The following is a 12,842-nucleotide window of genomic DNA, read 5'->3' as shown; positions in this document are numbered from 1 at the left end:
TTGCTCGCTTGTAATAAGCTGGGGATGTCTCCGTTACTATCACGCCACATAAAAGTTTGAATATGGTCCAGGGCATTATTTTCCACAGGGACCTCCTTTTACAGTCCGATGACGAGCTGCGCACCAATTTAGAGCGACGAGGTGTCCATTTCGTCAGGCGCGTCCACCGGGATCCGAGGGATCAACAAGTTGCCACTGGTGCCTTCATCTTGGCCTTCGAGGGCGGCACATTACCTGAGAAGGTCAAGGTGATGGTGTGCCGTTGTGATGTCAAGTCATATATCCCTCCCCCGATGCGGTGCTTCAAGTGTTGGAAGTTCGGCCATATGTCTGCACGCTGTGCTTCCAGCCTCATATGTCGCGATTGTGGTCGACCATCCCATCCTGATACTCCCTGTGCCCCGCCTCCCATCTGTGTCAATTTCGGAGAGCACCATCCGCCTTGCTCGCCGGACTGTCCAATTCTGCAGAAGGAAAGGAAAATAAAGAAAATGGAGACCCTGGACCGACTGACGTACACTGATGCTAAACGGAAATATGATCGGCTTCATCCAGTGCATATGACATCTTCATATGCCGCAACTGTCAGCTCCAGTCAGCTCTGAGTCGAAGGACCACACCTGCCCCCTTGATGATGGGGGGGGGGGGGTACTAAACTCCCTGTTGCTCCTGCTCCATCTACTTCAGGAGCAACGCCCCCCCCCCCCCCCCAACCATCGGGGACAGTAGTTCCCCCTTCCCAGCCGGAGAAGCGTAAGACTTCTTTGGCTCCTCTCGCCAGGAAGGGGTCCCTTGGGGACCTCCCTTAGCCAGTTCCGACCGGTTCAAAAGCAGACAGCTGCAGGTGGCTCAAACAACCACCGGTCCCTGGTTGTAGGGTCTCACGGTCGTCGTCTGTCCCTGAGACTGACCCAGTGGAGCCCTCCCAGCCTGAACCACCGAAGGCAGAGCGAAGTAAGCTGAAAAAGAAAAAGGTACCCAAGAATCCCGACATTGCGGTGGCACCCATCCCACCACTTCCAACAAGCTCAGCGTCTGAGGACGAGGTCGAGATTCTGGCGTCTGCTGAAGACCTGGATCTCGCCAGTCCCTCAGACGCCATGGATGTCACTCATGCAGGTTCTGAATTGGTGGCAGTGAGTGAGTGAGTGAACAAGCGGCGTAAATTGCCTTCCCAGTCCCTCCACGCCTTCCTCAGTCATGGACAATTTCATACTCCAATGGAACTGCAGTGGTTTTTTTCCAACATCTAGCTGAGCTCCGACAACTTATCAGCCTTCACCCTTTCTTCTGCATTGCTCTTCAGGAAACTTGGCTTCCCGCAATGCGAACCACCGCCCTCCGTGGCTATTGGGGTTGTTATAAGAACCGGGCAGCTTATGAAAGGGTGTCTGGTGGCGTCTGCATCTATGTCCTTAACTCTCTTCACAGCGAGTCTGTTCCTCTACAAACACCTTTAGAGACTGTTGCTGTTCGGTTGTGGATGCCACAGGCTGTTACCGTCTGCAGTCTTTACCTTCCACTGGATGGTGATGTCGCGCAAGCACGACCTGACTGCACTGCTAGCCCAATTGCCGCCACCTTTCTTGTTACTGGGCGACTTCAACGCCCATAACCCTCTGTGGGGTGGGTCAGTGGCAACAGGTCGAGGCGCCACCATTGAGCACTTATTGGAACAGCTGGATCTTTCCATTTTAAATGATGGTACAGTCACTCACTTCAGCATGGCGCATGGCACGTACTCCGCCATCGACCTTTCGATCTGCAGCCTAGCCTCTTACCTTCTGTCCAATGGAGAGTGCATGACGACCTGTGTGGTAGTGATCACTTTCCGATCTTTCTGTCACTGCCACAGCGTCACTCTTCTGGGCGCCCTAGCAGATGGGCTATGAATAAGGCTGACTGGGACTTTTTCTCCTCCATTGCCGCTATTGAGCCTCTCTCTAATTCCACCATTGATGCGGTGGTTCACTCCATCACCACTGTCATCGTTACTGCAGCAGAATCTTCCATTCCCCGTTCTTCTGGGTCCCCTCGGAGGAGGACTGTGCCTTGGTGGTCGCCTGAGATCGCTGAGGCGATTAAAGATCGCCAGCGGGCGCTACAGCGTCACAAGCGACATCCCTGCATTGAACACCTCATCACCTTCAAACGGCTGCGTGCGCGGACCCGCCGCCTTATCCGCCAAAGCAAGCAGGAATGCTGGGAGCGGTATGTGTCCACCATTTGCCTCCATGTCTCTCCATCAAAGGTCTGGGCCAAGACCCGACGCCTCTATGGCTATCGGACCCCTGTCAGCGTCCCTGAGCTCCCACCGAATGGAGCAGTTTGCACGGACTCTGACGAAATTGCCAACAGTTTGGCAGAACATTTTGCTCTGAGTTCCGCTTCTTCCAATTACCCCTTGGCCTTCCGCTCCATTAAAGAGTGGATGGAACGTCAGAGCCTTTCTTTTCGCACCCACAATTCTGAATCATACAATGTTCCATTCAGTGAGTGGGAATTTCACCGTGCCCTCGCCGCTTGTCCTGATACCACTCCTGGGCCAGATAGCATCCACTGTCAGATGCTGAAACACCTTTCAGTGGACTGCCAGTGACGGCTCCTCAACCTTTACAAGCGTATTTGGGTCGAGGGTGAGTTTCCGTCGCAATGGCGGGAAAGTATTGTTATCCCCATTCTGAAACCAGGCTAGAACCCTTTGGAGGTGGACAGCTACCATCCCATTAGCTTCGCCAACGTTCTTTGCAAGTTACTTGAATGGATGGTGAGCCGGCGGTTGAACTGGGTACTGGAGTCTCGGGGTCTTTTTGCTCTGTCTCAGGGTGGGTTCCGTAAAGGCCCCTCCTCCGCCGACAATCTGGTGAGCCTGGAGTCGGCCATCGGTACTGTCTTTGCCCGCCGTCAGCACCTGGTCGCCGTCTTTTTCGACATGCGGAAGGCGTACGATACGACATGGCGTCATCACATCCTTTCTACACTTCATGGATGGGGTCTTCGGGGCCCTCTGCCGATCTTTATCCGAAATTTTCTGTCGTATCGTACCTTCCGCGTGCAAGTCGCGGCCTCATATAGTTCCTCCCAAGTTTAGGAGAACGGTGTGCCACAGGGTTCTGTTTTAAGTGTCTGCCTGTTTTTAATAGCCATTAACGGGCTCGCTGCGGCGGTGGGAACGTCTCTCAGCGTCCTTGTATGCTGACGACTTCTGCCTTCACTACAGCTCTATTGGCATTGCAGCTGCTGAATGTCAGCTACAAGGCGCTATCCGTAAGGCGCAGTCTTGGGCTGTAGCTCATGGGTTCTAGTTTCCGGCGGCCAAGACCTGCGTTATGCATTTCTGCCGGCGACGCACTGTTCACCTGGGGCCGCGGCTTTATCTTGATGGCGAACTTCTTGCTGTGGAGGAGTCACATAGGATTTTGGGTGTGGTTTTTGATGCCCGGTTGACTTAGCTGCCTCATTCGGCAGCTTAAACAGATGTGTTGGCGGCATCTAAATGTTCTGTGATGCTTGAGCGACACCCGCTGGGGCGGCGACCGATCTACCCTGTTACGGCTCTACCAGGCATTAATCCAATCCCGCCTGGATTATGGGAGCCTGGCTTATGGCTCAGCATCCCCATCTGCGTTGTGGGAGCTGGAACCTATCCTCCACAGTGGGATACGCCTTGCCACAGGTGCCTTCCGGACCAGCCCTGTGGACAGCATACTTGTGGAAGCAGGTGTCCGTCCACTGCGGTTACGGCGCCAAAAGTTTACTGGCCGCTTATGCTGCCCATGTTTTCAGCTTGCCCGGGCATCCTAACTATCGGCTACTGATCCCACAGTCGCACGTCCATCTTCCAGAACGTCGGCCCAGGGCTGGATGTAAGATAGCGGTCCGCGTCAGAGCGCTTATCTCTGGGCTTGGGGCTTTACCTCTTCCGCCTCCTTTCCGGGCACTTCTGCGTACACCCCCGTGGTGTGTGCCTCACCCTCGCCTTCAGCTGAAATTGGCACAGGGCCCGAAGGACTCAGTCCCTCCAGAGGCCTTCCGCCGCCGCTTTCTTTCCATCCTCGCAACATATCAGGGCTCTGGCATTGTTTACACTGACGGCTCGATGGTTGCTGGTCGTGTCGGTTATGCGCTAACTCTAGGGGACCGTTCCGAACAACGTTCATTGCCGGATGGCTGCAGCGTTTACACTGCTGAGCTGCTCGCCATCTTTCGTACCCTAGAGTATATCCGCTCCTGCTCAGGTGAGTCCTTCGTGATCTGTAGCGATTCCCTGAGCGGTTTACGAGCTCTCGACCAGTGTTCCCTCGTTCTCGTCTGGTGATGGCTATCCAGGAGTCCCTGCATACTCTCGCCCGTTGCGGCCGCTCTGTGGTCTTTGTGAAGACCCCGGGCCATGTTGGGATAACAGGCAATGAAAATGTTGACTGACTGGCGAAAGAGGACACTAGTAAACCATCTCTGGATGTTGGCCTCCCAGAGACGGATTTGAGGGCAGTGTCACGCCGCAAAGTTTTTGCGCTATGGGATGATGAATGGCGCGGACTGACCACGCGTAATAAACTCTGCTGTCAAGGAGACGACAGCTGTGTGACGGTCATACCTGCGAGCCACTCGCAGGGACTCAGTAGTCCTTTGCCGGCTCCGCATTGGCCACTCCCGGCTGACACACAGTTATTTACTCGCCGGGAGGACCCTCCTCTATGTCGCTGTGGGGCGGCTTTGACAGTGGCCCACATTTTGTTGGCCCGCCCCCTTTTAGCTGTGGTCAGGCAGACATTTGCGCTACCTGATACGCTCTCTGCCCTTTTAACTGATGACCATGCTATGGCTGGCTTAGCTTTACGTTTTATTCAGGCAGAGGATTTCTATCGTTTAATCTGAGTGTTTGTTTTTTGTTGATTCTGGCCTTTGGCCTACGATTTTAGTCGGAGTTTTTGCATTTCTCGGTGGTTGGCTTTTCCTTTTTTGTTTCTATGGACGGCCAACCACCGTCACTCTCTGTGTGGTTTTAGTTCGTCTTGTCTGGTCTTTGTCTAAGTTTCTCTAGTTCTGTGTCGTCTGTGATGTGTTCTGTTAATCGTTTTTATTCTCTGTGGGTATTTTTAGTATATGGAAAAAGGGACCGATGATCGTAGCAGTTTGGTCCCTTTAATCCCACAAACCAACCAACAACTGGAAGAGAGAGGACGGCTAGAGGCCCTGGAGACGTGGTGCTATAGAAGGATGATGATCAGCTGGAGAGACAAAGTAACAAATGAAGAGGTGCTTAGAAGAGTACAGGAAACCAGATCTTTGTGGAGGCACACCCAAACAAGAAGAGACCAACTTGTAGGGCACAACCTACGACACAACACACCACTGGAACAATAGCAGGAGGACCTATTGAGGGAAGGAATCAGCGGGAGCGAACAAGGATACCATACATGCAACAGACATGAATGGCGCTGGATGAAACACATACGTGGAAATGTAGAGGTAGTCAGACAGAAGAGAGGAATGGCGCGCTGCTGCAAACCCACCTCAGGGTTGAACACTAAAAGAAAACTCAGTACAATCTTCTTGATTCCTTAAAATTAACACTGGCAGACTTTTCACGAATGGCTAAACTGGTCCTCAGTTTCCTCCCATGGAAGTGCTTTTATTTTCAGATGTAACATTTTGCTTTACTCCTGGAGCAACGGCAGGGTGTTTGTGCTTGGGGCCTCTCTTCATGTCCAACCTTTTTCTCAGCGTTAATGTGTCGTCCCAGCTTTGTCATATTAGACCAGCAGACTACAGAGGAGCGGTTGACCACCTGCAGTTAGGTACAACAGAGTGACAAAGAAACAAACAATAACATTTTCACTTCATAATGCTGTAACGGGTCCTGCAGTTTCGCAGGTTAATCCATTCCGTAGACTGGCAGCAATTACAAGCAGTACTTGATGTTCCATAATCTGCTGTTCAGTTTAGTAGATAGGCACGTTCGGGTGTAGGAGTAGCGAGAAAGCGGGAATGAAATATCACTGTCGTCGACTTAAGTTCTTTTAGCAAACACGACACAACGTAATAAACAAAGAACACACAGTTTCCTTATTGAACAGCTATTAAATTAAAACATGTAATCTTACTAAGATTAGTTAACTTCGGAGCTGGTCTACTACTTCAATAAAACTAATCGTAAGATTCAATTTGGTTAATTTCAGCAACTGTGGAAACTGTTCTCGACCGAATTTATTGTAAAACATTTCAGTACTTTAAGTACCGTATTTTCTGCAGTGGGGAAACTGTCAGTGGGCACACGACACTGAAGGTCAGTGAGCTATTTTAAGAGGCGCAATTCCAGCGTGCACTGAAAAAGGAATTACAGAACTAATCAAACAAAGATGAAATAGATCTAAGCCACTAAATCTAAAGTAATCTTTCTGAAAGTTGCGTTATTCGCAGCTGCAATTTTTTCAGTGCAAAGCTGGTGTCAGAAAAATCGGTAGTTAATTTATGTCTGCCTTGCAAAGTTGCAGTCAGGACAATCAGGTGCTTTCTAAGGCCAGTTAGAAACGCAAGATAGAATAGCTACAGAATTTATCAAATGCTTTTATATCTACATCTACACTCTGCAGACCACCTTGAGTTGTCTGGCAGAGGGTACTCTCGAACACACTATTTACAAAGGTTTCTTCATGTTCCATTTAAATATGGAGCACGGGAAGTATGATTGTTTGAATTTCTCTGTAGGTGCAGTAAATATTCTAACCTTATCCTCACGATCCCTATGTGAGAGATACAGAGGGGGTTGTATTCGCCTAAAATTATCGTTTAAAGCGGGTTCTTGAAGCTTCTGTCAGTTGAGTTACTTCCGTATCTCTGTGACTCTCTCCCACGGATTAAACAAACCTATGACCATTCGTACTGCCCATCTCTGTATACGTTCAATATCCCCCGTTATTATAGTCCTATCCGGTACGGGTCTCATGAAATTGGACAATACTCTAGACGCGATCGCATCAGCGATTTTTAAGCGATCTCTTTTGCACTTCCCAGTATTCTACCAATAAACAAGTCTGTCACGAGTGAGGCAATGTGACACTTCCATTTCATGTCCCTACAAAGTGTTAGACGCAAGTATTTGTATGAGTTGGCCCATTCCAAATATGACTCAGATATTATAATCATAGGATACATTTTTTCGTTTTGTGAAGCGCAAAATTTTAAATTTCTGAACGTTTAGAGTAAGTTGCCAATCTCTTCATCACGTTAAAGTCTTGAGATCTGACGGAATAGTTATGCAGCTTCTCTCAGATAGTACTTAAATATAGGTAACGGCATCATCTTCAAATAGCCTGACGTTTACTATTAATATTGTCTGCAAGGTAATTAATACACAACATGAGCAGCAAGGGTGCTCCCATACACTGGCATTCCTTTCATGTCTATGAATAACGCAGTGTATTTACTCAAAGAAAGAAAAAGAAACGTTCTATAACGCAACCTTCGCTGGCTGACAGCGCCCGCAACAGCTCATTTTCCAATCCTCTACTGAAGAGACTGCTTGCACTATGTTTTTCCGCCATCTTCTCTAGTATTATGCTGCGTGTGTGGGATGAGCGTCAGACAGCATTGACGGAGTACACCGGAGAAGTTCAAAGAAGGGCGGCTCGCTTTGTATTATCACTGAACAGGGAAGAGTGTGCGGCGGATATGATACGCAAATTGTGGTAGCATACATTAATGCAAAGAAGATTGTCGGGGCGCCAGAATATTCTTATGAAATTTATCAACTTTGTTCTTAGTGAGAGAATATTTTGTTAGTGCCCAGCTACATAGGCATGAATGGTCATCATAATAGCCGGCCGCTGTGACAGAGCGGTTCTAGGCGCTTCTATCCGGAACCGCGCTGCTGCAACGGTCGCAGGTTCGAATCCTGCCTCGGACCTGGATGTGTGTGATGTCCTTAGGTAAGTTAGGTTTAAGTAGTTCCAAGTCTATAGGACAGATGACCTCAGATGTTAAGGCCCATAGTGCTTAGAGCCATTTGAAGCATTTTTGATCATAATAAAATAAATCTTAGCTCGTTCGGGAAGAGCTGAGTGTGGGTTTTTCCCGTGCACTGTTACAGAATGTACAGAAACAGCCTGAGAGTTCGATAAACCCTCTGCCAGGCACTTGATAGTGAAGTGCACAGCAGTGTAGAGTACAGGATTACTACTGTAGACGATGTACTTCTAGTGTAGGAGACGTAACTATCAAGCTGTACCCACTAAACATCGCAGAAGTATCGCTTCTGTCGAAACAAGCATTAGACAGGTATTTAAATGTTCGTGTCAAACTTAAGCAATTACCTTTAATTAATTATCTGTTGGACTAAAGATGGCGCCTGTTAGCTAGGGAAGGTTAGTTTAAATGTTGTATGCGTCAGGATGGGTTAAGGACCGTAGGTGGGTATCGAGGACTGATCCCGTTCACTCTAGCACATGGAATGAAAAAGATTGGAGATTTGTTCACCTTCTCCTATTCTACAGGGTGCATTTGGCCTGTCGCCTGATACGACCGCGGGGGGAACCGCACATTGTGGTGGAGAGCATTTTGCCCTCAATGGGAAGTGCTGGCGATCCCCTGCTGCGGCCACTGTCTCGTCGGCCAACTCATCCCCCACGTGATGGATCTCTGCTCTCTCATTGGTTGGCTCTGAATCTAGTGAAAGCGTTGCATACTCAGCAGCCCCGTGGATAGCGTCCCTAGCTCAGTGGAACAGAGCACTGTATCCATCCCCACTGTTGCGGAGCTGCTTACGTAACCTAAATCACAGCAGTGAGGCACAGAGGCAGTCTCAAGGAAAATATTGCAAAATTTGAATAAGAAAAGGTTGTTTTTTTAACGCTTAGCAATTTGAGCTGCACAATATGCACACTTAATCCCAGTCATAGCTGACAGTGTGTGGTTTTAGAGCTGTAGCTCCTTAAAGGGCCATTTACTATGCATGATTTCTCCAATGGGCAAATTGTGCTAGACTTGACATTTATTTTTCCTGTGACTTCTAAAAGTTTCTGCTTGTTTCTAGTTCGGTCACTCTCATACAAAATATAATTTCCGCCTTCGCTCTTATTACTAATACCTTGTTTAAATTTGCTTAATTTCGTTCGGCATTTCTCGTAAACAATTTCATACCCATATTGGGACTCTACTTCTCCAAATGTCGTATCACTTCTTCGCCTGTATGCGGTTGACTCTGAAGGGCATGTCAGCTGATACTTCCCATGGAACCGTACGATTTCTTCCCATTAATAGAGTATGGAGTAGAGTGAAATTATGAAACGCTCCAATTACTGTAATTCTGTATTAGTTCGTCCCACTGCAGATGTATGTAGGCGGCTCTAGTAAAACCCTAGACACATCTATACTGATTCTTGAATCTCTGTAAGTTGGCTGTCAGCGAATGTTTAACCTTCATCAATCTTCTACCAGTCCGTTTTCCTGTATTTCAGTGGTGCTCACCGATGAGTGAAATTTCACTATTCAGAATAGTCAAATCAGTGTGTACGTTATGTATACATTGGTCCTACGTGGCGAGGATTCCTACCAATTAAACAGTAGTCTACGCTTGCTCCAAGAGTTCCGTAATTGTCACTTTTGTAGAGATTGTAAACTTCTCCACCTCCAGCTTGTAAATAAATACACATCACGTTAAAGGTACAGCTACAGGAGATTAACTGACCTTAATTCGTCGTTCTTGCTTCGCAGGCTGCCGACCTGGAGTGCTACCTGCTTAACAGGGCGGCTCTGGTGAGGGCGATGTACCGGCGGGACGAACGCTTCCGTAGGAGGCTGACTGAGGCGATGGAGGAGCTGGTGGAAACTTGCCTGATGCCTCGTCTAACGTACCACTACCAGCAGCAGCCGCCGAGCAAGAATGGAAGGGAACAGTAGCAGTGACCGCCCTGGGGTACTGAAACTTCAGTGGACTACAGACGTGGGTTTTTTAAAACAAGATTACTTTCTCTGGAATGTACAGAAAAAATACTTGTGCAAACGGAAACAACTTACTTTCCTGTACCCGTGGACTTGTACACACTGCTGCTCTGATTTTAATTTCCAAAGACTGAGTAAAAAATGATGAAATTTATATTCGCAAAGTGTCTATTTTTTCATAGTAGAACCCTCTTACACAAATTTGTTTACTTAAACTGCAACTGCCATCGTGAAGTTCTTAAACGGCACAGGCTGACATCTTGGCGTAGAAATAGCAGTATTTCTTATCAGAAGTCAGTTTACACGGGTATTTACAGATTAGTCTGACACATACAGTATTCGCACTATGCACATGTAATGTCATTTTTGATTAATTAACATTTAAATTGAGTTATTTCACCTGCGACTAATTCTACAGACACTAAAACGTCAAACAGAACAAAAGTAGACCACATACTCGTGTGACTAACATGTAACCACCTCTGAATTACACCGGAGTAAGATATACAGATCGTGAAGTGAAATTTCGAGTCGTTATAACGTTTCAGTTTGAGGTTGGTGAGAGTATTCTGGATGATTGGGAATAAAATACGTTCACTGTACAGGTAACTCACACACAGAGCAGTCCAAAATGAATTGCGACTACAAGCGGCTAAGACTATATAACACTAGGATGGGTAGCGATTTTCTCACAATCTGTGAAGCCCTGCTATGGTTGACCGCCCACTGGCATTACACAAAAATTGATCCTGATTAACGTACTCAAATAACCTATTCAGGATCAGTGGGGTAAAGAATATTACTACCTGAACAGGAATACTACTAATCTAGCAATATATTTATTTTGCGTGCGCACGCACAAAACAAAAAACAAAAAAAAACAAAAAAAAGCCAGCGCACGCAACTTTCTCACGACAGGAACACGTAAATGGTTGATACTGTCTAGCCTCTTGGTTAATCGAAACCTCCATACTGACTGGCCCTGACAAGAGCTCTGAGAAAATACAGTGAAACAAAACACATTTATCGTTACGGCTACCCTTTCCTCAAGCCATTGTGCGTACATCATCATAAATATTGGAGAAAATATCTGCAGAGTTGATCTAAGGAAGGCTGCAATTGGTGCAGAGGCAGGGTGATCGGCAGATGTGAATTTAACAACACAGAGGATGTGGGGTTGCGTCTGTAAAGTCCTGCATGCGAAGTTAGTCAAATAGTCTGGTCACGAGACAAAACAATGTGCTTGAACAGTTGCCAGTAGCAGAGGCTTAAAGTGCGTGTCGTCAGTGAGAACTTAAGAACGCATAAAGCTCCATAGAGAAGCACTGATTATTTCCACTGCTCGTAGAGAGAAAAAAGATTCCGCTTAATGGCAAAATTGACGCTTTCTCAGTCTCATATTCAGTGTGATAACTGGACGCTTTACCAGTTATGTTTCAAATTACACATTCCAGTGATGTGTATCAGCTGGAAACCTATCAGAGTATTGACACATTCTCGATTTAGCACACTTCAGTTAACTAACGTGTACTCTTGACCTAGCCAATGATGGCCTTCGTTACAATATGATTTTCTCCCACTCTAGTCATGAAACGGGTGGCCAACCTCAAGCAGTTTATACAAAATGGTCTAGAAGCATCTTAAGCAATTTAAGGCCATGTCTGCCTGAAGGGGTTAGCCAATCGCAAGGCCTCCTAGATACAGCCGCGAAAAAGTGTTACCCCTTCTGTGAGCGAAGAATTGTTACATACTGCCTCACAGGCAGCAGAGTGGTGACAAAAATGATTTACAGAACGTAAAAACATCATAGTAAAGTTTTATTTCTACGTGCCGGAGGTATGTGCAGGAGGACTTTCTATGGCAAAGTAAATATCGGATTTCTTACTGTTGAAATGTCTGAAGGTTATGCAGCAATGCAAGTCACTGATTCCATTCAAATAATTATAGCACATTATCGCCAACAGTTACGTTTTATCAACTCCTACGTACAGACGCAGTTCATGTATCTATCGTAATTTCTGTGTAGCTATCGTGACGGAGTTCTTTCCGATGAGGAATTTGAAACATTAATAAATGCATCTGACAGCGAGGAGAATGTTTTTGAACAGGGAAGTCACACTGGTGGTGACAACATTCATCCTTCATCTGATTCGGAAGACATGTCAGTTATCAATAACTCAGATGACAATGTGCAAGCTGTTGATCTGATTCGATCTAAAGAGCAGAAAAAAAAAGAAAAACGCGTGGAGCTTAGAATCTTTTTCCGTGAACTGGAAGAACATCTAAGACAAACTACCGCCAAAGTGACATAAAATCATCTTTTCGCTTACTATGTACAATAATATTCATAGTAATGCAGTGGAAATGACTAATACTGGGGTCAAGGAGTTTATGGGGATAGGGGAGAAACATCAGACGAAATTACATTCAAAGCGTATATTGACCTGTTACTACTGGATGGTGTCTACGTCATACAGTGAAAGCAGAAAGGCCATGGGATCCAGAAACAGATAGAGCAATCTTTCCTGCCATAATGTCCCTGAAATGGTTCTTTTGCATCCCACTTGTTAAGTTTGATGACAATTCTGATCGAACAGTATGAAGAGTGACAAACTGTCACCTATTAGTTCTGTGGGCTAGGTGGGTGAAAACATTTTCAAAATTAGAATTCTGGCACAAAAAACCACGGATGAATGATTGGTATCTTCAAGGATACCGTCCATTCAAAAAAACTATATACTGAGTGAACCTTCAAAATATTGGGTAAAAATATAGACTGTGTGTGATAGTGCTGCTTACGTTTCGAAAAGTCAGAGATGTCGTGCATGTGACGCATGAACTAAAAGGGCAAAATGTCACACGGGACACAGTCTTTGCATCATATGCATTAGGCCAAAGAC

At 46.7% G+C, this 12,842-nt stretch overlaps 1 protein-coding gene across 1 annotated transcript in view; it reads left to right on the top strand.

Moving 5' to 3' along the window:
• The window catches only part of LOC124594042, a 58,239-nt gene extending 48,339 nt beyond the window's left edge, over positions 1 to 9,900 (top strand). Inside the window, exon 3 of the mRNA XM_047132393.1 lies at positions 9,715 to 9,900. Coding sequence (XP_046988349.1) covers positions 9,715 to 9,900 — 186 coding nt within the window. The remainder of the gene's footprint in view (positions 1 to 9,714) is intronic.
• Positions 9,901 to 12,842: the final 2,942 nt, after the last annotated feature.

Source organism: Schistocerca americana, chromosome 2 (genome assembly GCF_021461395.2).
Source record: "Schistocerca americana isolate TAMUIC-IGC-003095 chromosome 2, iqSchAmer2.1, whole genome shotgun sequence".
Lineage (NCBI taxonomy): Eukaryota > Metazoa > Arthropoda > Insecta > Orthoptera > Acrididae > Schistocerca > Schistocerca americana.
Note: the sequence above shows the minus strand (reverse complement) of the source record. Positions and strands in the feature narration are given on the sequence as shown.